The sequence below is a fragment of the Lepus europaeus genome, chromosome X, assembly GCF_033115175.1.
Source record: "Lepus europaeus isolate LE1 chromosome X, mLepTim1.pri, whole genome shotgun sequence".
In the NCBI taxonomy this organism is placed as follows: domain Eukaryota; kingdom Metazoa; phylum Chordata; class Mammalia; order Lagomorpha; family Leporidae; genus Lepus; species Lepus europaeus.
This window is the reverse complement of record NC_084850.1, coordinates 218,472-240,341: the sequence shown is the minus strand read 5'-3', so window position 1 is coordinate 240,341 and position 21,870 is coordinate 218,472. Positions and strand designations below refer to the sequence as shown.

At 53.8% G+C, this 21,870-nt stretch overlaps 2 protein-coding genes across 7 annotated transcripts in view; one reads left to right on the top strand and one right to left on the bottom strand.

The window, feature by feature from the left end:
- Positions 1-1,718, bottom strand: part of G6PD (glucose-6-phosphate dehydrogenase) — a 13,634-nt gene extending 11,916 nt beyond the window's left edge. The window contains exons 1-2 of one of the 2 annotated variants that reach the window (XM_062184306.1): positions 1,462-1,718; positions 462-592 (exon numbers count right to left, since the gene is read on the bottom strand). In XM_062184306.1, the coding sequence (XP_062040290.1) occupies positions 462-592; positions 1,462-1,696 (366 nt within the window). In that variant the 5' untranslated portion in view covers positions 1,697-1,718. Of the gene's footprint in view, positions 1-461; positions 593-1,177; positions 1,257-1,461 lie in introns of those variants that run through there. The other variant, XM_062184307.1, reaches the window with a different exon arrangement.
- Positions 1-21,870, top strand: part of IKBKG (inhibitor of nuclear factor kappa B kinase regulatory subunit gamma) — a 24,265-nt gene extending 2,395 nt beyond the window's left edge. For 2 of the 5 annotated variants that reach the window (XM_062184311.1, XM_062184308.1), the window contains exons 2-11: positions 438-485; positions 5,918-6,116; positions 8,771-8,982; positions 11,558-11,676; positions 12,440-12,592; positions 15,840-15,936; positions 17,244-17,387; positions 17,639-17,781; positions 17,947-18,008; positions 18,288-21,870. In XM_062184311.1, coding sequence (XP_062040295.1) covers positions 5,930-6,116; positions 8,771-8,982; positions 11,558-11,676; positions 12,440-12,592; positions 15,840-15,936; positions 17,244-17,387; positions 17,639-17,781; positions 17,947-18,008; positions 18,288-18,430 — 1,260 coding nt within the window. In that variant the 5' untranslated portion in view covers positions 438-485; positions 5,918-5,929 and the 3' untranslated portion in view covers positions 18,431-21,870. Of the gene's footprint in view, positions 1-437; positions 486-1,788; positions 2,203-5,917; positions 6,117-8,770; positions 8,983-11,557; positions 11,677-12,439; positions 12,593-15,839; positions 15,937-17,243; positions 17,388-17,638; positions 17,782-17,946; positions 18,009-18,287 lie in introns of those variants that run through there. The other 3 variants (XM_062184309.1, XM_062184310.1, XM_062184312.1) reach the window with 3 other exon arrangements.

Genomic DNA, 21,870 nt, shown 5'->3' with positions numbered 1-21,870 from the left:
GTGCTATATGCTTGCCTGGGCTTTGTTCTTTGGCCTTTCCTAGCGGAGCGAAATGGCAGTTCCGGCAGCTGGACAACCGGGGCCAGGTGGGGTGGGAAACAGCACTTGTCAAATCACAAACAGGCGGGAAAAAGAAAACTACACAATCAGTAGCATTCCTCTTTCCGTCTCAGTTTTCCCTGGGGAGCAGGAAGACTTCCAGCTAGGTGGTTCCTCAGGATCTTGGAGCTCCAGGACGTGGGTCTACGGTCGATAGCTGAGCAGAGGTTTGTTTCAGCAACCCCCCAGTGGGGGCATATTATGTAGTGTGGGCTTGATACTGGCACATGGGTGGAAGCAACAGGAAGGGCCCACGTGGCCCCACAATTGGCTGGAAAAGCTTTTGCACAGAGTGGGAAGCGCCTTGCACAATGTCACATTCACGTGTTCAATTTTAGGATTCGGGGCCTGGGGAGACTTACCGATGCACCCATGATGATGAATATGTGAGTATCCGCCTGGTGGAAGGCATTGCCTTGATAGAGTTCTTCTCGTAGGATCCCGCACACTTGGGTCCTGCTCAGGGCCACTTGCTCTGCCATGATGTTGTTGCCTGTGGGAGGAAAGGCTTGTTGACAAGACGGGAGAACAGAAGACCATTGAGAAGTTGGCCCCCATCTCCCATCAGGGATCCTTTAGGTCCTCACTCGGCTGACCACCTCCTGATGGCTGGGACGGGCGGGGACTGGGGGTGGGTGGGAGAGCAGGCTCGGTGAGTCGGAAACTGCAGGCTCTGGGCTTTGGCCGTGCTTCCCGGCTCACCTCTTCCAGAGAGCGAGTTATAAAATCGCCCTGAGCACCCCAAGATTCCAGTTAGAGCATCAAGTCTAACTAGAGTGAACACCTGCACCGCGTGCCTAGGGCATCTCACTCTGAGCTCTGGCAGAAACCAGGGTGAGTGGATGACGGAGTTTGGCTCCCGCCCTCCCCCGTCCCCCTGGGGAGCCCTCAGCAGGTCCCCGCCACTCTCAGTGTCTGGGTCCTTAGAGGCCCAGTGAGAGCGGTGCGTGGTACAAAGGGAATCAGTAAGACCCCATGGATTATGTCGCGTTTCCCAAGCGTGGCAAGTAGCGTGCAGGAAGGGCTGCGCGCGGGAAGCACTCCCCTCGGCTGGAGCGGCGCCCGCCCACCCCGTTACCTGCGCCTCGCCGCCGCCGCCGCCGCCGCCGCCCGCCGCGCACTGCCCCGGACTGCACGGTCGTTTCCGGGGGCTGAGCCCCGCCAGCCCATTTAACCGGCGGGGGCGGGTGCCTCGGCTGAGCTGACCGACCTCAGGAGAGGCGCGAGGGGCGGGGCTTCAGCCAGGCTCTCTCGCGCGGGCGGGGCGGGGCGGGGCGGGGCGGGGCGGGGCGAGGGCAGCTGCGCGCGCAGGCCGGGTTTCCGTTGCGCCCGATCCGCCCAGTCCCGCCAGCGCCTGGGCACCTGCGCCGGTGGCCAATTCGTGGACTCCGTGGGGTCTCTGCTGCTGCTGAGCGTCCGCAATGCCTTGCGGGCACGGGTGCAGCTCCCCGCAGTTCTCCCGTGTCCTCATCGCTAGGCTGGCCTCGCCCAGAGGGTCGGATTTCCCGCTCGCCCTGGGGGACCCCCGCGCCCTAGCAGTGGGCTCCACTTCCGTTGGCAGCGTGGCCACGCTTCCCTTGGGTTCCCTTTTGCTCATGGCAGGGCCGTTTTACAGCCCTCCTCGCTCCCTAGAAGAACCGGCACTTGCCCTCTAGTCAAAGTGGCCCTATTGGTGCAGCCTCGTCCCGGCTCCTCCCGCGGCAGGGGCGGGGCCGTGGGGAGTCCCCGAGGATGGATGCCGTCGCCGGAGAGATGAGGGGTAGTGTGGGTCTTGAAGCCCTGAAAAGAAGCGGGTGGTGCTTATGACTGGGGAGCGTCCCGTGGGCAGGCCAAAGCTGGGGAACTCGCGTTTCCCTCTGCAGCAGGATGCAGTCTTACCGCGGCCTCGCACCTCTCTCGGTCTCCGGTCTTCTCCGGGACCCAGATCGTATGTTTTACTTCCGGTTCCCTTGGCTACGACACCGGAAGCCGGAAGCGGGGGGTTAAACAGCGGGGAAGGGAAGGGCGACCGCTGAACCGGGACCTTCTTGGAACGCCGGGGTCCTCAGAGCTCTCGGAGCCCTCTGCTCCTGTCCCGCTCACTCTAACCAACTCTGCTGACAGGTGAGGTTCTCTTCCGCCAAGACCGGATCCCTTGGGTGGGCGCGGCACTGCCCTCGAGACTGCCCCGGACGTCCAGGCTCCCCCTCCTCTTGGGCCTCCAGCCGGTTGCTGCCGCACTTGTGGAGCACAGGCGAAGGCGGGCCGGGTTGTTTGGGCCGTACCGGAGCCACGGAGCCTAACCATGCCCTTAAGGCGAGGACTCTTTCTAGTTTGGAGACATTTTCTGATAAGCAAACTTGTGAGCGCTTGAGATTTTTAAAAAAGGCCGCCAGTATAGTCTGCCAGCAAACTATCTTACCCCGTGGGCCTCAGTTTGCTTGTTTTGCAAAAACGCTTACTATCTCCCTGATCTTAATATTGTTTCTGCGATCTTCATGAACAGGCCGTCCTAGCATATTTGAGCAAGGGAGGGAGGTGAGAACAGTTGGAGAGGAAGAAATGGGGGATCAGGGTGATGCAGGGTCTTTATGTAGGCCGTTGTAGGCACTGGCTTTCTAGTCTGAAAGTGATAGGGAGCCATGGTACGGTTCTCAGAGGAGCGATGCGATGGGACCTTTCTTTTATACTGATTGCTGTGGCCGTGGTGGGGAGAGACAGTAGACTGTAGGGGCAAGGATAGAAGCAGCGTGCCCATTAAGCGATTACTGCCTCAGTCCAGGTGAATGATGATGATGCTTTGAGCATTTTTATTGAAAATTTTAAAAATATACAAAAGTGCACAGATAAGCCTAATTAATCCAATGTACCCATCTCCAAGGATCAATTGATGCATAATTTAATTTAGACTTACCATAATCAGAATTATTTTTAAAAGATTTGTTTTATTTTATTTGAAAGTCAGAGTTACACAGAGAGAGGAGAGGCAGAGAGAGAGAGAGGTCTTCCATCTGCTGGTTCACTCCCCAATTGGCTGCAATGGCCAGAGCTGCGCCAATCTGAAGCCAGGAGCCAGGAGCTTCTTCCGGGTCTCCCACGCGGGTACAGGGGCCCAAGGAGTTGGGCCATCTTCTACTGCTTTCACAGGCCACAGCAGAGAGCTGGATCAGAAGTGGAGCGGCCGGGACTAGAACTGGCGCTCATATGGGATGCTGGTGCTTCAGGCCAGGGTGTTAACCTGCTTCGCCACAGCGCCGGCCCCCAGGATTATTTTCAATAAGAGCTTTAATAAAGTACTTCACATGCCACGCAATTCACTCATTTAAAGTGTACAACCCCCGTCCTCCTGAAGAAACCCTGTGTTGTTAGCTACTGTCACCACCACGCACCTTACCTCCCCACCACTCCTAAGCAGCCACTAATTTACTTTCTGTCTGTATGAATTTGCATATTCTGGGCAGCTCATACACGTGGGATCATACCATATGAGCTCTTCTGTGACTTGTTTCTTCCTCTCAACACAATAGTTGCAAGCTTTGTTCATATGGTAGCATGTGGATGTACTACATCTAATTTATTAATGAGCTGATGGACATTTGGGTTGTTTCCACTCTGACTATTATGAGTAATCCCTCATGCATTCATATGTGGACTTGTGTTTTCATTTTTCTGGGCTATGTATCCAGGACTTCCCCCTTCATTTTGAAGTGAATTTCAGATATCCTCTGTTAATATTTCAGTATGCATCTTGCTAAGAAAGGACTTTAAGGACCAAAGGACAATACTATGGCACCTAAAATATGTTAATTGCCTAGAGTCACCAGATGAATCCTGGGATACATTTTGGCAGCATTTCCTGATGGGTTAGATGTGAACTGCAAGACAAAAGAGTAGCAAAGGACTCCTCTAAGTTTCTCGTGATAAATGGAGGTTAGGTTTGCCATCAACTGATAAGGAAGGCTTTGGGTGGAACTGGTGTTTGTAGAGTGTCTGGAATTTTAGAGAAATTAGTTTTGAGAAGACTACTAGGTATCTGAGTAGACGTGGAGTTTGATCCATGCCTGGAGTTCAGGACAGAGATCTAATTTTGGACATTAAAAGCATTTAACTAGAGGTTAAAACCAAGAGGCCTCATGGAAAGTTGCCTGGGAAAGAATGGAGTTCAGGAAGAGCAGAAGTGCCCAGGACATGGTCGTGGAGCATCCCAAGAGGAAGGGGATGGCATCCCAGAGAAGCAGCCTGAGTAGGAGCAGCCAGTAAGGTAGACAGGAAACTGGGAGAACGGGCTGGCTGTTCTGGAAGCCAGGGAAGGAAACTGTATGGAGGAAGAGGGTTGGGTCAGCGGATATTCACTGGGACAGGATCAGTGTTATAGTCCAAGTGGCCAAGTTTATTTGGTGTTAAAGTGACATTCCTTCATGTCGAGCCTGCTTCTGGAGACTTGCGTTGGGGTTGGCCACTTTCCTCCTGGTGCTCGGTCTTCTTGGCAGGATTTAAAAGGTCCCCGGGGTTGGTGCTGTTCCCCACGCACCACCTCTGGTTTCTAAGAAAACACAGGCAGCTCAGCCTGTCTTCCCCAACTGTGTCAGGCTGACAGCCCAGCTCCCACTTTGAAGATTCCTCAGCGCATATCTGACTCCAGGGGCTACACCTGTTAGACTGTAGTGGACTCAAAGCCCCTCTTGCTAGGTCTATGAGTCCCCTCATATACTAGGTCTGTGAGGACTGCTGTAGGCAGTGACCACAAGCTTGGTGGCTTCAAGCACCCGAAATGTAATCTCGTGGTTCTGGAGGACAGTAGTTGGAAAGCAAAAAGTCGACAGGACTGCAGCCCCAGAGGCCCTGAGAGGAAAGGGTTCTCTCTTGTCTCTTCCAGCTTCTGGTGGCTCTGATTTTTCCTTGGCATGTGGCCACATCTCTTTATTATCTGCTTCTTTTTTTAAAAAAAGATTTATTTATCTGAAAGGCAGAGTTAGGGTAGGAGGGAAAGAGAGATCTTCTGTCTGCCATTTCACTCCCCAGATGGCTGCAACGGCCAGGGCTGGGCCAGGCTGAAGCCAGGAGCCAGGAACTTCATCTGGGTCTCGCACTTGGGTACAGGGACCCAAGCACTTGAGCCATCTTCTGCTGCTTTCCTAGGTGCATTAGCAGGGAGCTGGATTGGAAGTGGAGTAATCAGGCCTTGAACCAGTGCCTATATGGGATGGTGGCTTAACCCATTACACCACAATGCTGGCCCCTTCTGACTGTGTTTTCACCTGGCTTTCTTCCTTGCATGTTTTCCTCTGTCTTCTCTTTTGTCTTTTATAAAGACACTTGTTAATGGATTTAAGGCCCACCTGAATAACCCAGCAAGCTCTCATTTTGATCAAGGTCCTTAGTTTACATCTGCAAAGATACTTTCCCAAATAAAGTTGCATTTATAGGTTTTGGGGCTACCATTCAGCCTACAGTGCTTGGGAGGGAGCATCCCCTCTGGCTTGAAGGTCTGTGTAAGGGTAGGGGTCCCAGCACACACCGATGTCTCCTGCTACAGTAATCCTTAGTTTTCTGCCTCGGGCAAAGTTCCTGCCTTTAGTTTGCATCCTGAAGATGGGTGCTGGTACAGAGTTCATAACCAGTGCTAAGCCATGGCCTGTGCAAATCTCACAGAGGTTGTTCAACATCTTCCTTTGGAATGAGGGTATTTGTGACCTCTTAGATCGAAACCCCATTTTGGCCAAAGGGATCAGCATTTTGCCTTCATGGCCCCAGAGCTCCTGCACAGAGTGTACTTACCCTGCTGGGGATGAGAATTCTGCCTGGGTCTCATGGGATGCCTTTGCTGCCTTTCTCGAAGACCGTGACTTGGATGAACAGGCAGCCCTGGAAGAACCAGCTGTGTGAGATGGTGCAGCCCAGCGGCGGCCCGGCAGGGGACCAGGACGTGCTGCCTGAAGAGTCTTCTCTGGGGAAGCCGGCCATGCTGCATCTGCCCGCAGAGCAGGGTGCTCCTGACACTCTCCAGCGCTGTCTGGAGGAGAACCAAGAGCTCCGAGGTGAGGTGGACAGCAAGTAGGTGGGGTACGAAGTCAGGGGATCCGGTCCTGCCGGAGGCAAGGCTTCTCTCGTGCACCTCTGTGTCTGCTGGGTGTGGGGCGAGGGCACCCTGAGAGCCAGCTTGTGCTTCAAGCATAGCTACCTTCCCTCCTGGTTCCAGGTGCGGTTCCCTGGGAGCAGACCGAGGTGCATGGCATGGTCTGTGCTGAGGCAGAGAAGGGAAGGAGATGGGAGAAAGCAGGGGTGGGCAGCAAAGTGGGCTGCCTTGGCTGACCCCCCAGGGAACTCTGGGGCTGGACTGACACTTCCAAGCTGCACCAGCGTGGCCCAGCCTCAGAGGACCTCTTTCCTGGGAGGGGACTCAGACTTTCCTGGGGTGGGTTGCAGTCTTGTTTGGGAGGGGGGTGCTGTGGCCTGTCCTGGGAAGTGGGTGTGGCCCACCCTGAGAGGAGGTGGTACTGGCCAGCATGAGAGAGGCGTGACCCCTGCTGCAGTGGGGTGGCTGATGCCTCAGTTGTGTCTTTAGTTGGCCATTCATGTCCTAGCTGGCCAGTGGCTCTTGCCACAGTCGTAGCCCCACTCCCCTCCTCCTTAAGTGAGCGTTAGATGTGATGTAGGGTCTTTTCCTGATGAGTCACGTGCTCTGTGGCCTCAGGGAGTGGTGGCGGCAGATGCCATGCACTCAGGGAGCAGGCCTGGGTCTGGAATGTGTGTCCTCTTCCTAGGAAACAGCCATCAAGAGACTGCTTGGTTTCCTTGAAGGTTGCATTGGAGAGGCCCTGCCTTTTTTTTTAGATTTATTTATTTGAAAAGCAGAGTTACAGAGAGGCAGAGGCAGACAGAGAGAGAGGTCTTCCATCCGCTCGTTCACTCTGCAGATGGCCTCAACGGCCAGAGCTGTGCTGATCCCAAGCCGGGAGCCAGGAGCTTCTTCTGGGTCTCCTATGCGGGTGTAGGGGCCCGAGGACTTGGGCCATCTTCTGCTTTCCCAGACCATAGCAGAGAGCTGGATCGGAAGTGGAGCAGCCGGGTCTAGAACCAGCACGCATATGGGATGCTGGCACTGCAGATGGTGGCTTTACCCACTACGCCACGGCGCTGGCCCTGAGGCCCTGTCTTGAGCACAGAGCAGCAGCCAGAAGTGGCTGCTTTAGGGCAGTGTCTTCTACCTCAGTTCTGTTGACCTCTGGGGCCAGCTAATTCTCTGTGGCGAGGGCTGTCCTAGCCATTGTGGCATGGTGAGCAGATGCCAATAGTGCCCCTCCAGTCCCCTGGGAGTCACAGTTGTCCTTGAGTGGGACCCACTGTGCTGGGAGTCTCTGGCAGCAAGTGGAGACTTGAGGCTATATTGCCTCCAACTGGGAAGCTGGATAGAGCTTGGTGGGCAGCATGTGAGACCCCCAGGGGCCCTGAAGGTGATTGTCCCCCAAGGTGTTCATGATTGTGTCTGTAGGGTAGGCTGTGAAAGCAAACAAGGGAGGGTATAGTGTTTGCTCAGAACGTTTGTGAAGAAACTTCCCGGAAGAGCTTGCATGTATTCACGTGACATGTCTCAGAGATAGAAAGCAGTTGAGTGGATGCCAGGAGCTAGGGCAGGGGGCCTATGGGAGAGAATGCTGCTGGGTTTAGAGTTTCTTTTTGGGGTGCTGGGAATGTTCTGGAATTAGGTAGTGCTGATGGTTGCATGATCTTGTGGCTTCATTAGCTAAAAACCACTGGATGACTATACTTTAAAATAGTTAAAATGGTGAATTTGATGTTACATGAATTTTTACGTCACTAAAAAGAAATTTAAAAGACATTGCACACAAGTTGAGACTCAGCTGAGCGGGCAGGCAGCAGTGATGGCCAAGGGTTTGGAACATTCAGTGATGTGAAACTGCTGTCTACCTCCGTTGTATACGGTTCTGTGGTTGTCCTAGAACCTTTGCACATCACTGATCGCTTTTATCAGATGCTTCTTCCTCTACCTGGGGTGGTCCCTGGGTATGTGGCTTTCCTTTCTTCTGGCCTCTGCCAGCCACCTGCCACTGGCACTGATGCATGCTCACGGCTTAGTCTGGCGAGAAGACGACTGCTCTTTTTTGAGTTTCTGCACACTGCCTGCTTCTTCATCTTAGAGGGCAGGTGTTCTTGTCCCTGTTGAATACGCAGAGGCAGGCACTGAAGCTTAGACAGGCACCTAACTTGCCCCATCAAAGCCAGCAAGGCCACGGTGAAGTCTGCTTTCGTGGCCATCCCGAGTATGCAGGTGTGTGAGGACCCCTTGATCCTGAAGACACCAGAGATGCAGGTGGCGGAGGACCGAACTGAGGAGCTCAGGGCAGGCATGTTTTGGACTGAACCAGAAGCCAAGTGACTTACAGAGCTAGCTGCTCACAAAGAAAGTAGCGTTGACACATACTTTCCAGTGAAGCTGATACGTTTACTGTTTTGTTGGAGAGACTTCAGAGGCATTGAAATAAATATATGACAGGGAGCACTTGAAAGTTACTTGTTCCTTCTAGAAGTTCCTTTGAGAAGCCTGGTATTACGGGCAGGAGGCTGTGAGGGGTGGCTCTGCCTCAGGCACGTTTGGCCGCAGACAGGGCTGGTTGGCCAGGCTGCCCGGCTGCCAGTGCTCACTTCCCTCCTGCTGTGTCTCCTGCGCCAGATGCCATCCGGCAGAGCAACCAGATGCTGCGGGAGCGCTGTGAGGAGCTGCTGCGTTTCCAGGTCAGCCAGAGGGAGGAGAAGGAGTTCCTCCTGTGCAAGTTCCAGGAGGCCAGGAAACTGGTGGAGAGACTGAACCTGGAGAAGCTCGACCTGAAGAGGCAGAGAGAACAGGCCCTGCAGGAGGTGGAGCACCTGAAGAGATGCCAGCAGGTAGTGGGGGGGCTGTCCCTGGGAACCGGGCGCTCTAGTCCCACCTGTGCGGCCAGCTGCCATGTTCTGAAAACCCTCAGGGATGCTGGTGTTCCCATGGGGAGTGCGTAACTCAGGGGTCTTCAAGGGCACCCTCTGGCTCGATGATTCTCTGGGAGGACTCATGGCACTAGAAGAGCCGCCGTGCTCACAGTATGGTTTATTACAGGGAAAGGCCACGGTCCAGGAGAGAACAGGTGCCAGCCTCCCAGTGGCTTCCCCCTATCCCCAGGGAGTTGTGCAGATAGTGCCTGATTCTCCCTGAAGTGAGGTGGGCCAGCAGGCATGGGGCATTGTCACCCAGGGAAGCTCACCAGGCTGGGCTATAGGTGCTGTGGACAGGCAGCACCGAGGGCAGACCTGCACTGTCCATTGTGTTGCTAGCATAGGCCTCCTGACAGGGTCCTAGGCCCTGGGTAAACCTGGGTACCCTTGTCAGGCAGTGTTTTCTGGGGTTGGAGGTTATGCCCTAGCGGCTGGGTCTGGGGGGCACAGGGCCTGTGGCCCCAGGTTCTGCACTGTGAGAACCCCCAAGTGTGCTTGGTGTGTACTGAGGAGGGCGTATCGGGCCCTTGTGTCAGAACTCAGCTGGTCCCAGGATGCCTGTGACAGCCGGGAGAGACAAAGTGGGGACAGGCACAGGAAACTGGCTGCTGCTGGGCTCCCAGCCCTTGAGGCAAGGCCCAGGGGCCAGCATGACTCACTGCTGGGAGTGCCTGCTGGAGGTATTGATTGTGTATTTGGGGATACTATGAGTTTCCTGTGGCTGCTAGAACAGAGTGCCCCAGGCCAGGGGCTTAAACACCGGAGATTTGTTGTCTCCCAGTTCTGGAAGCCGGAAGCCGGAAGTCGGAAGTCGGAGACCAGGGTGTGGCAGGGCAGACTCCTTCCAGGGCCGCGAGGAGAACGTGCTCTGTCGCTCCGCAGCTCCTAGTGCTGCTGGCAAACTGGCGTCCTCAGCCCCCGCTACATCCTTCCTGTCTCTGTCATGTGGCCTTCTCCCTGTGAGTCTCTGTGTCTCTTCTCTCTCTCTGAGGACACCAGGCTGAGAGACAGATAAAGCCCATGTTGGTCAGAGCCACGGGAACAGCCTCTGTCCACTCGCTCCCACCAGTAGAGGAAACACTGAGCAGTGGCCGTCCCAGGCTGCAGAGGCGTTTACGAGGGAGTGTCGGGGGTGGGGGATCAGGAGGGGAAGCGGCTCAAGTGAAAAGCGACACGGGGCGCCCCATGTCAATGCGATGAGGCCAGCGTGTCCGTGAGCTGCCAACCGTGGAAGTCAGGATTCTGTGCCCAGGGACCCTGGGAGCCTGCGGCCATCGTCCTTCCTGGAGACCGCTGTTACAGGAATGGCTCTCAGGTCCTGGAGGAAGGCACTTCTGGGCTGTGGGAGAGACGCAGACGTGCCAAAGGGACAGAAGCCGGAGTCACAGTGCTGGGTCCTTTTTAGAAAATACCCCAGGAGAGAGGGCTGGGGCCTGGCTCAGGTGTTGGGCAGGAAGAGCAGTATGTTGTGCTGATGGCCCTGAGGGTTTCCAGACAGGAGCTGAAAAAGGGGCTGAGGTCTCCCAGGGATGCAGCCCTAGACTGCTGGAAGCCTGTTAGAGTCTGGTCAGGTCTCTCAGAGCAGTGGTTTGTTTTTATTTATGAGAGGGGGAGAGAGAGAGAGAGAGAGAGAGAGAGAGAGAGAGAGAGAGAGAGAGAGAGGTGGGGGAGAGAGATTGGGGGAGAGAGGGAGGGAGAGAACGGTGAGGGGAGAGAGGTGGGGGGAGAGAGGGAGGGAAGTAGGGAGGCTGCTTCACTCCCCACATGCCTGCAACAGCCAGAGCAGGGCCAAGCTGAAGCCAAGAGCCAGGCATTCAATCTGTGTGGCAGGGACCCAGCTACTTGAGCCGTGACCTGTGGCCTCCTAGGGTGTACATTAGGAGGAAACTGGAATCACAAGAGGAGCTTGGACTCAAACCGAGGCACTGTGATAGGGAATGTGGACATCCCGAGTGTTTGCTCAGCCACTATGCCAAATGCCTGTCCCCAGTTCTCAGTATTTAACAAAATCCAATATCCACTCTTGCTTTGTGAAAGCGCTCAGCTTCTAGTGACCTGGGCCTGTGGAGCAGAGCATGTATTTTCTTTATTGCCTTCATGTCTCTTCTCCTTTTACAACTGTTGCAGCCTGCTTGCTGGGGCAGTGGCCAACCTCTTAGTAGCATCATGTGACTGAGGGCCTCTGTGCTCCTGCAACCCTTTGGGGTCTGATGGATGGGGAAGGGGCTGGGAAGTGTGGCCTCTCGGAACTCCATCCTTCTGCACTGCCTCAGTTGCCATGGTGGGATCAGGAGGGGAGGGTACTATGAGAAGTAGAAGGAAACCATGGGAAAAATGTGCCTCAACCGTTAGCAGATGGTGATGGTAGGGGATCGGGGAGGGTCAAGTGGCTGTGGGCTGATGGGATCCCAGGGCACTGGGTTTGGGGGTGCTGAGGCTGGAGAGAAGCCTCAACTACTTGGCTAACAGGAATTGCCTTTTTCTCCTGCAGCAGATGGCTGAGGACAAGGCCTCTGTGAAAGCTCAGGTGACATCCTTGCTGGGGGAGCTCCAGGAGAGCCAGAGTCGCTTGGAGGCTGCCACCAAGGAGCGACAGGCTTTGGAGGGCAGGTGAGTGGGGAGGGCTAGTGTACTCTGGAGGCCACTTCCAGGATTTGTAGAAGGGGGTGGGCCTCAGTGCCTCTTGTGGGGCCCCTCTATGAGAGGATGGACTGGAGGTCACTGCCTGAAACACCTTCATCCCATCAGGACACGTTTGGGAGAGCTGTGGACCAGGCATGCAGGACCTGGGTCCCAGCTAGTGATTTTGGGCTCTCTGACCTTGGGCTGGAGTTTGGACAATTTCCTTAGGAGGCATTTCAAGGGACTCCCCCAGACCACAGCTGTGGTTGATCAAGTAAAGGGCAGCAGCTGCATATTGGGACTAGAGAAGCCCCTCCTCAGGCTCCTCCCACTGGGAGGGGCACAGCCCAAAAGGCTTCCCACCGGGACTCTGCTCAGGGACAGCAGCAGCTTGGAGACGTCTACTTGCGAATGAGAACTCGCGGGTCAGACAATGACTGCTTTCAGGCATGGGGACCCTTTTCCCTGCCAAGGGCCATTTGGACACTTATAACATCACTTGTGGGCTGTATAAAACGATCCACTTAAAAATGAGCCTGCTAGAGATGTATTGAATACGCTTGGAGTCCCACCTGCCATGATTTTGCAGGCCTGCTGGGCCCCTACAGAACTTCTTCTGTGCTGGCCCCTGCCGTTGCTCCCATCTTTGGTCACAAAAGACTCAGAAGCTGACCCCTTCCGCCTGCTGCTGGCTTACAGCCCCTGCTGCTGGTCTTTCCTCTGTCCTCAATCTTTCCCTTCCCTTTGTCAGGGCCCGGGCGGCCAGTGAGCAGGCCAGGCAGCTGGAGAGTGAGCGGGAGGCGCTGCAGCAGCAGCACAGCGTGCAGGTGGACCAGCTGCGCATGCAGAGCCAGAGCGTGGAGGCCGCCCTCCGCATGGAGCGCCAGGCTGCCTCAGAGGAAAAGTGAGTTGGTGGGAAGAGTGGGGTGGGGGCAGTGACCAGAGGGCCTAGGATTTTTTTCCTACTTCCTGGGCCCCCTTATGGTGACTGCTTATGTGTGAGGGCCAACTCTCCGTCAGACTTGCTGGAGGTGGAGTCAACCATGCATCTTTTTTTTCTTTTTAAAGATTTATTTATTTAGGCCAGTGCCGTGGCTCAACAGGCTAATCCTCCGCCTTGCGGCGCCGGCACACCAGGTTCTAGTCCCGTTCGGGGCGCCGGATTCTGTCCCAGTTGCCCCTCTTCCAGGCCAGCTCTCTGCTATGGCCCGGGAGTGCAATGGAGGATGGCCCAAGTCCTTGGGCCCTGCACCCGCATGGGAGACCAGGATAAGCACCTGGCTCCTGGTTTTGGATCAGCACGGTGCGCCGGCCGCAGCGGCCATTGGAGGGTGAACCAATGGCAAAAAGGAAGACCTTTCTCTCTGTTTCTCTCTCTCACTGTCCACTCTGCCTGCCAAAAAAAAAATTATTTATTTATTTGAGAAGCAGTGTTATAGAGAGGGAGAGACAGAGAGAAAGGTCTTCCATCTACTGGTTCAGTCCCCAAATAGCCACAATGGCTGGAGCTGAGCCAAACCGAAGCCAGGAGCCGGGAGCCAGGAGCCAGGAGCTTCCTTCGGGTTTCCCATCTGGGTGCAGGGGCCCAAGCACTTGGGCCATCCTCAACTGCTGTCCCAGGCCATAGCAGAGAGCTGGATTGGAAGTGGAATAGCCGGGACTTGAACCGGCGCCCATCTGGGATACCAGCACTGCAGGTGGAGGCTTAACCTGCTATGCCACAGTGCCGGCCCCAATCATGTGTCTTATACATGTTCTTGGAAGCCTTCTACCAGCATCCTGCCCAGGACCCTGAGTTTCTTTCCTTGGCCATGTTTTTGTTTGTTTGTTTGTTTTTTTTTTTTTTTTGACAGAGTGGACAGTGAGAGAGAGACAGAGGGAAAGGTCTTCCTTGGCCGTTGGTTCACCCTCCAATGGCTGCCACGGTAGGCGTGCTGCGGCCGGCGCACCGCGCTGATCTGATGGCAGGAGCCAGGTGCTTCTCCCGGTCTCCCGTGGGGTGCAGAGCCCAAGTACTTGGGCCATCCTCCACTGCACTCCCTGGCCACAGCAGAGAGCTGGCCTGGAAGAGGGGCAACCGGGACAGGATCGGTGCCCGGACCGGGACTAGAACCCGGTGTGCCGGCGCCGCAAGGCGGAGGATTAGCCTAGTGAGCCACGGCGCCGGCCTCATGTTTTTGTTTTTAAACATTTATTTATTTCTTTGAAAAGCAGAGTTAGAGAGAGAGAGAGAGAGAGAGATCAATCTTCTGTTTGCTGGTTCACTTCCCAAATGGCCAGAATGGCTGAAGCTGGGCTGGTCCAGAACCAGGAGTCAGGAGCCCAGAGTTTCTTCCAGGTCTCCTATGTGGGTTCAGGGGCCCAAGGGCTTGGGACATCCTCTGTTGCTTTCCCAGGCACATGAGCAGGGAGCTGGTTTGGAGTTAGAGCAGCCAGGACTTCGAACCGGTGTCCATATGGGATGCTGGTGTCAGGGGTGGTGGCTTTACCTGTTATGCCACAGTGCTGGCCCCTTGGTATGCTTTTTGAGTGTCTAGTCTAGAACAATTACCTGGTTTATGTTTTTTGTGAGGTTGAAATCTTTCTAAAATTTTTGAAAACTTGTTTTGCTTATTTGAGAAGCACAGAGAGAATGAGCAAGCTAATAAGAGCACTGTCACGTACTGGTTCACTCCACAGAAGCTGCCAATGGCCCTGGTCTCCCATATGGGTGGCAAGGACACAGCTAATTCAGCCCTCACTGCTGCCTCGTAGGCTCTGCATTGGCAGGGAGCTGGAATTGAACCTAGGTGCTCTGATGTGGGCTGTAGGTGTTAACTGCTAGGCCAAATGCTTACTCCTGAAGTTGACGTATTTGAAGAGTGCAGGATAGGGGGCTGGTGCTGTGGCATAGAAGCTTAAGCTGTCACCCTCAGTGCTGGCTTCGAGTCCTGGCTACTCCACTTCTGATCCAGCCCCCTGCTAATGTGCCTGGGAAAGCACTTGGTGCCCTGCACTCACCTGGGAGACCCCACTGAGGCTCCTGGCTCCTGATTTCAACCTGGCGCAGCCCTGGCTGTTGTGGCCATTTGGGGAGTAAACCAGTGAATGGATGATAGTGGACTCTTTCTCTGTAATTCTGACTTTCAAATAAAAAACAATAAATTAGTCTTTAAAAAAAGAGTGCAGGATAGTTCCATTTTACTGTAAACATTTAAAAATGTTAGTGTCGGCTGGCACCACGGCTTACTAGGCTAATCTTCTGCCTGTGGTGCCAGTACTCCGGGTTCTAGTCCTGGTTGGGACGCTGGATTCTGTCCCGGTTGCTCCTCTTCCAGTCCAGCTCTGCTGTGGCCCGGGAGGGCAGTGGAGGATGGCCTAAGTCCTTGGGCCCTGCACCTGCATGGGAGACCAGGAGAAGCTCCTGGTTCCTGGCTTCGGATCGGCACAATGCTCCAGCTGTAGCGGCCATTTGGGGGGTGAACCAACGGAAGGAAGACCTTTCTCTCTGTCTCTCTCTCTCACTGTCTAACTCTGCCTGTCAAAAAAAATGTTAAGTGTTAAGGAAAGTGATCTTTACTATTTTGGAAGCAATTGAGGTTCAGTAAGACTTGTGGTTAACTAGGGCTGCCTCAGAATTGAGCCTGAGGCATTCAAAGGCATTCTTTTTTTTAAACATTTATTTATTTATCTGAAAATCACAGTTACTCAGAGACAGAAGGAGAGAGAGAGACAGAAAGAGAGAGAGACAGAGAGAGAGAGAGAGAGAGAGAGAGAGAGATGTGTTGCATCCACTGGTTCACTTCCCAATTGGCTGCAATGGCCGGAGCTATGCTGATCCAAAGTCCAAAGCCAGGAGCCAGGAGCTTCTTCCGGGTCTCCCATGCGGGTGCAGGGGCCCAAGGATTTGGGCTATCCTTTCCCAGGCCATAGCAGAGAGCTGGATCGGAAGTGGAGCAGCCAGGACTCAAACCAGCGCCTATCTGGGATGCCGGCACTGCAGGCAGTGGCTTTACCTGCTATGCCACAGTGCTGGCCCCTCAAAGGCATTCTTGAAAGCCCCTTTCCAGGTCTGTGAGAAGGCATGAATGAAGAGGGTAGAGTTGGAGGCAGACTAAGCTGTGGCTGGCCTCGGACAATGCAATGTCTCCAGCAAAGCTCCTTTTTCTCAGGCGGAAGCTGGCCCAGTTGCAGGTGGCATATCACCAGCTCTTCCAAGACTATGACAACCACATCAAGAACAGCATGGTGAGCGGTGAGCGGAAGCGGGTAAGTAAGGCTGGCCTTGTCTCTCCCTCTCCTTAGAATTAGCTTTTGGGAGGGACACTTGACTTGCCCTAGACCTTTATCAGGGTTCCAGTTATGAGCACAGAATATGGGGACCCGTGGGCCTTGTTGCACATCAGCCTTGGCCCATCAGCAGGCTGCCCCATTGTGGCTGGGCCAGGGCCTTGTGATGAGCTCTCTGTGGAGCCAGGGGCATGCTTGTCCCCTTGGCTGTTCCCTCCCTCCAGACATTCTCAGCCTGGCTCCTGGCTTGGATTCCTTGAACTGAGATACACCCTGATAATGGATGGGGGCCCTTTTCTGTTTGTTCTCATCAGCCCTAAGCTGGGTCAAGTTGACCTAATTGTCAACTGTGACTGTACTCAGAGGAGATTTATAAGGATTAAGGCCGAACCAGGTCACACGAGGAAGAGCTAGTTACAAAAATGGCTACTTAATCTTCAGAGAGGGGTCGGCACCTGGCTCAATTGGTTAATCCTCCGCCTGCGGTGCCGGCATCCAATGTGGGCACCGGGTTCTAGTCCCGGTTGCTCCTCTTCCAGTCCAGCTCTCTGCTGTGGCCCGGAAAGGCAGTGGAGGATGGCCCAGGTGCTTGGGCCCTGCACCTGCATGAGAGACCAGGAGGAGGCACCTGGCTCCTGGCTTCGGATTGGCGCAGCACTGGCTGTGGCGGCCACTTGGAGAGTGAACCAACAGAAGGAAGCCCTTTCTCCCTGTCTCTCTCTCTCTCACTGTCTATAACTCTACCTGTCAAATAAAAAAAATAAAAAAAAATCTTCAGAGAGAGGTCTTGCTGTGGTGTGGCGTGTGTGCCTGTGAATGTATGTATCTGTGTGTGTAGGGGTGCGATGTCCAGATGGGCTGAGTAGACCTCTGGCTGTGTGTGGGCAGGCATGCAGTCAGTGGAGTGTTAGTGTGTGGGACTGGCTCACTGCGGAGTGGGCAGCCTCAGGAAGGCACATGGCTCCTGTCCTTTGAGGAGGAGGCCTGGCCTGCTGGGATTCTGTGAGGGGAACAGCTGCCCAGGTGGGAGATTCTGTGGGGTAACCTCCAAGGTCCCCTCAGTCCTGCGATTCTTAACACATCCCAAGAAAACCTTGAGCATTTCTTCTGCCCTCTTGTGTTGTGACAAAATGCAGCCTTCGCTGCCCATACTGGGCTCTTGTGATTGGCCTTCAAATGCAAGGGGCTGGGGCCAGCCAGGGCCACTCTGTTGTCCCTGTCAGTTCTCCTCATCGGGAGTAGTGCTGGCCTGGGAGACCTGGTCAGTGTCCCTCACCCGTCTCTAGGGGATGCAGCTGGAGGATCTGAAGCAGCAGCTCCGGCAGGCCGAGGAGGCCCTGGTGGCCAAGCAAGAAGTGATTGACAAGTTGAAGGAGGAGGCCGAGCAGCACAAGATGGTGATGGAGACCGTGCCAGTCCTGAAGGCCCAGGTGAGGTTCTCCTCTGGCCGGAGTGGCACGTGAGGAGTTGGGCCCACCCTGGCACCGCAGCCTGGCCTTGTCTCTGGTGGCCGCTTGGAGGTTCCTGAGCCTCTGCATCGCTCCTTGAGCTCTCTGTGGTCCATGCTGATGTGGGGTCAGGGAGGGCAGGAGCAGGCTCGCCTTCCATCCCTAGTACCCCACACAGTGTGCCCACAGAGAGGCTGATAGGTGGTGAGCACGTCCCTGTCTCGCGTTGGCAGGCGGATATCTACAAGGCAGACTTCCAGGCTGAGAGGCAGGCCCGGGAGAAGTTGGCTGAAAAGAAGGAGCTGCTGCAGGAGCAGCTGGAGCAGTTGCAGAGGGAATACAGCAAGCTGAAGGCCAGCTGTCAGGAGTCAGCCAGGTGGGCTTCTGAGGGCGCGTGCATGAGCGCAGCATCCGTGGTAATTGTGCGGGTTAGGAGTCATCCCCCCCCCCCCCCCCCGTGTTCTGCCCACAGCTTTTCTTGCGAATTCAGCTAGGAGCTTTGTAAAACCAGCTACTCATCTGATGACTTCTGTTTTCACAGGATTGAGGATATGAGGAAGCGGCATGTAGAGGTCTCCCAGCCCCCTCTGCCCCCTGCCCCAGGTGAGGGAGAATACATGGGCTACGGGAGGAGGTGGGGGAGGCAGGTTGCGTGCCGAAGAGTGTCAAGTCTTGGCCTCCTTGTTGCTCTCCAGAGCCTTGTCGGGGGTCAGGGTGGGAGTTGAGTGGGAGCTGTGTCGGCCCAAGGCTAAGGGAGGAAAGTCCTGTGGTGGTGGCTGTTGGCCACACATGGATCACGTCTCAGTGCCTGTCCACCCTCCCCTCTGATCTGTACTGGAGCTAAGCACAAAGCCTTCACAGCACACCTGTTCTTTTTCTCAGCCCACCACTCCTTCTATCTGACGCTGAGCAACCAGAGGAGAAGCCCCCCAGAGGAGCCACCCGACTTCTGTTGTCCTAAGTGCCAATATCAGGCTCCCGATATGGACACCCTGCAGATACACGTCATGGAGTGCATTGAGTAGGGCCAGCGCACTCAAAGGCCGCTGCAGACGCCATGCCCAGGACTGTACCTTGCCCAGAGCTAAGGACTAGTGAGAAAGAGTGGTTGCTGCGTCAATCCCCTGGAGCTGGCCGCGGGCCTGCACTCCAGCCCTCGGGTCTGCTGGGTCACATCTCACATGGTGCATGGAGCCGCAGATAGGCCTGGTGCTCTACTCTTTTTGTACCCATCCTTCTGCTTGAACCACTTGCCTCTGGGGCTGATCCTTTCCTCTTCTTCCCTCTCCTCCTCCCCAGTCTCCCACCCCCACTCCCTGCCCAAGTCAGGAGTGGAGGCTAGGGGCCCTCAGGGAGATCTTCCTGCCAGCACTGACTCAGCCTCTCCTCTTGGGCTGTGTGGTGTCCATTGTGTGACCAGGCCACACTGTGTGTAACAGTGTTGGTGCTGCTTCCAGTCTTCTTGTTGTCAGAAAACATCCTTGTGCATTATTCACGTGTCTTGGCAGCAGCACTGCAACCCCTCTCTCCCTGGAGCTTGATTTTCTGCTCCCATGGTTTGTCTGTACCCTTGACACGGAGGAGGAGGGTAAACCTTCTGCGTTTTGCTATCGGCTAATGGCGTTAAGTGTCTTCAGAGTTGAAGGCCCTTTTCAGTTCCTCTGTTGGGAATGGGCTATTGGTACCTTTTATACATTTTCCTATTCAGACATTAGGTTTTGTTCCTTGGTTTTTAGAAGGTGGTTGGTCATTAGCACGATTAGCTTTTGTCTGTGATAGAAATTGCAAGTATCTTTTCCCACATTGACTTTGCTGCTAGTGATTTTTGACGTTGAATTTGTTTTCCTTTACGTCATCACATTGATCCGTTTGTTCTCACTGCTTTGGCTCGGAGTTGCTGTGACCATGTGTGCTCTGACAGAGGCTGCTTCACACGTGTCCACTTGGCTTTTTCTAACACAGAAATGTGTTCTTGTGCATGCAAAGAGCCTTACTGACCACACTGAGTACTCCCTCTCTTTGAATGTATTTCCATGATATGTTGGAAACATGCTAATGTTCAGAAGATTTTGTTTTCACTTATGCTGAATATATCTAGAATCAGATGAATTGTCTGTCTTACAAGGCGCAGGGTACCACTTGGGTTGGTGTGTGAAGTACACAGGGAGTATATGTCTTTTGAATTGTTTTATTCTTGTAATCTAACTCAAAGAAATGCTAACTAGGAGGGTGCTGAGGCCACTCTAATTTTATGTGTGTGTTTGTGTAGAATTCTATTGTCAAAAGAAAGCTAATGAATAAATTAAACAAGTATGTCATTCTACAATTTACATTTTTGAAGTTACCATGAATAGTACATAGATTGTGTTAATCCCCACCTACTACACTTTAAGTCAGACTTAAAGATTTTGTCTCTCAGTTCTGTTGATGTCATTTGCTAGACATGCTTTATTTGATTATGTTTCCTATACAAATGCATAACAGGATAGCCTATTAAATAAATTTAATGTTTTATTTTTTAAAAAATGAGTTTTCCTGACCAGCACGAGTGCTGACAGCCATGAATGTGAGCTCTGTAAATCTAGTACAGGAAAACAGGTTGGAAGCTGAGAAAGAGTGTGACGTGTTCGCACTGCTGACTCCTCCGTGCCTGGATCCGCTCCCACCTCCTCCAAGCTCCTTGAGCTGGGATTGGGATGTTGTGAATCTATGCCCGATCTCTTGCACAGGCTTTCCTGTTGCTTGACAGTGATGTGGCTGACTGCAATTAGATTAAAGGGTTTCTGAAACAAAGCCTGGGCTGGGGGCTTTCTCAGCGCCTGCCCTGGAGGAGTGGCCCCGATGTACTTGGGGAAAGTGTTAAAGGCAGACAGGTTCTCTGGGGGCACTATGGTTTTGGTATAAGGACACTTTTAAAAAAAATTATTTGAAAGGCAAAGTCATAGGGAGAGAGAAAAAGAGGGAGGGAGGGAGAGACAGAGAGAGAGAGAGCGAGAGCGCGCTTTCATCTGCTGGTTCATTCCCCAAATGGCCACAGCAGCCAGGGCTGAGCTTGGCTGAAGTCAGAAGCCTGGAACTTCATCCTGGTCTCCCGTGTGGGTGGCAGGGAGTACTTGGGCCATCTGCTGCTGCTTTCTCAGGTGCATTAGTAGGGAGCTGGATCAGAAGTGGAGCAGCTGAGACTCAAAATTGTGCCTATATGGGATCCTGGCGTTGCAGGCAGTGGTTTAACCCTCTGTACAATGCCAGTCCCTACAAGATCACTTGTAGGGGAGTGTATGAGTGTGTGTGTGTGTGTGTATGGGCTTCCTGTGGCTGCTGTAAAAATCAGCGCAAACTTGGTGACTTCATACAAGAAAGCCTCTTTCTTCTATGGGTTTGGAAGCTAGAAATTGGACATCTAGTCATCAGTGGTATTTGCTTCTGCAGGCTCTGAGAGGATCAACCTGGGCCTGCCTTCCTAGCTTCTGGTGGTTGCTGGCATTCACCGGTGTTCTCAGCTTGTTGACCCCTCTTGCAGGTCTCTGCCTCTCTGACCACATGGCCTTCTCTACTACTTTTATCTGTGTATTCTCTTCTGTTATTGGATGTAGGGCCCACCTAGGCAGTCAGGATCCTTACCTTCATTGCATGTGCCATGACCCTTTATACAAATAAGGTCATGTTCACAGCTTCGGGGTTTGGATGTGTGTGTGTTTCTGGGGCCCTTGCTCACCGTAGAATGGGGTATTACGTGCCAGGGCCCACATGTTAGGGCAAGTGCAGACTGAAGGCAGGTGCCTTTGATTCTTTAAGTCCAGCAGTTCTGCCAGAGGGACTCTACGTAGGTTGCTGATGGCCACCAGGCTGCAGAGTTTAGTATGGGTTCAGCCTTTATAGGTGTGGGGCCATCTAGTCTCCATCTGGGCCAGCTGGCTGCTGTTTCTACTGTGCTTCAAGCCCTTCAGTGGCTTTCTGTCATTCTTGAAACCGAAGGCCCACGCAACCCTGGCTCACAAAACCTTTGGGCTGCTGAGCCCTTGTTTCCTGTCCTTCTGCCAGCCTGCTGGGCCAGCCACGTGACACTGGACTTTCCCTCCAACATGTACCACTTGTCTTAAGTCTTTGTCCTGATTGTCCCCTCTGCCTGGAAGGTTCTTTCCACGAATCTTTGCGTGGCTGATTTCTTTCTGTCACCCAAGTCTAAGTTTAAACAGCACTTCCTTCATCTAAACGTAGTGTTTGTCTTCAATCCCGTTGCCCCTTGCCTGACAGTTGAAATGACCATTTTGTTTTTTGTTTTCTCTCTTTCTCCACTAGAGGGAGAGCAGAGGCCTATTTGTCCTGGTCAGGCAGAATCCCTGGGACAATGAATGCTCAGCACAGAGTGGCACAGGCTTATCTTGAAGCTCCATCAGGATTTCTGTCACTTTTTAAAAAAAAATTATTTATTTATTTATTTGAAGGTCAAAGTTGAGAGAGAGAG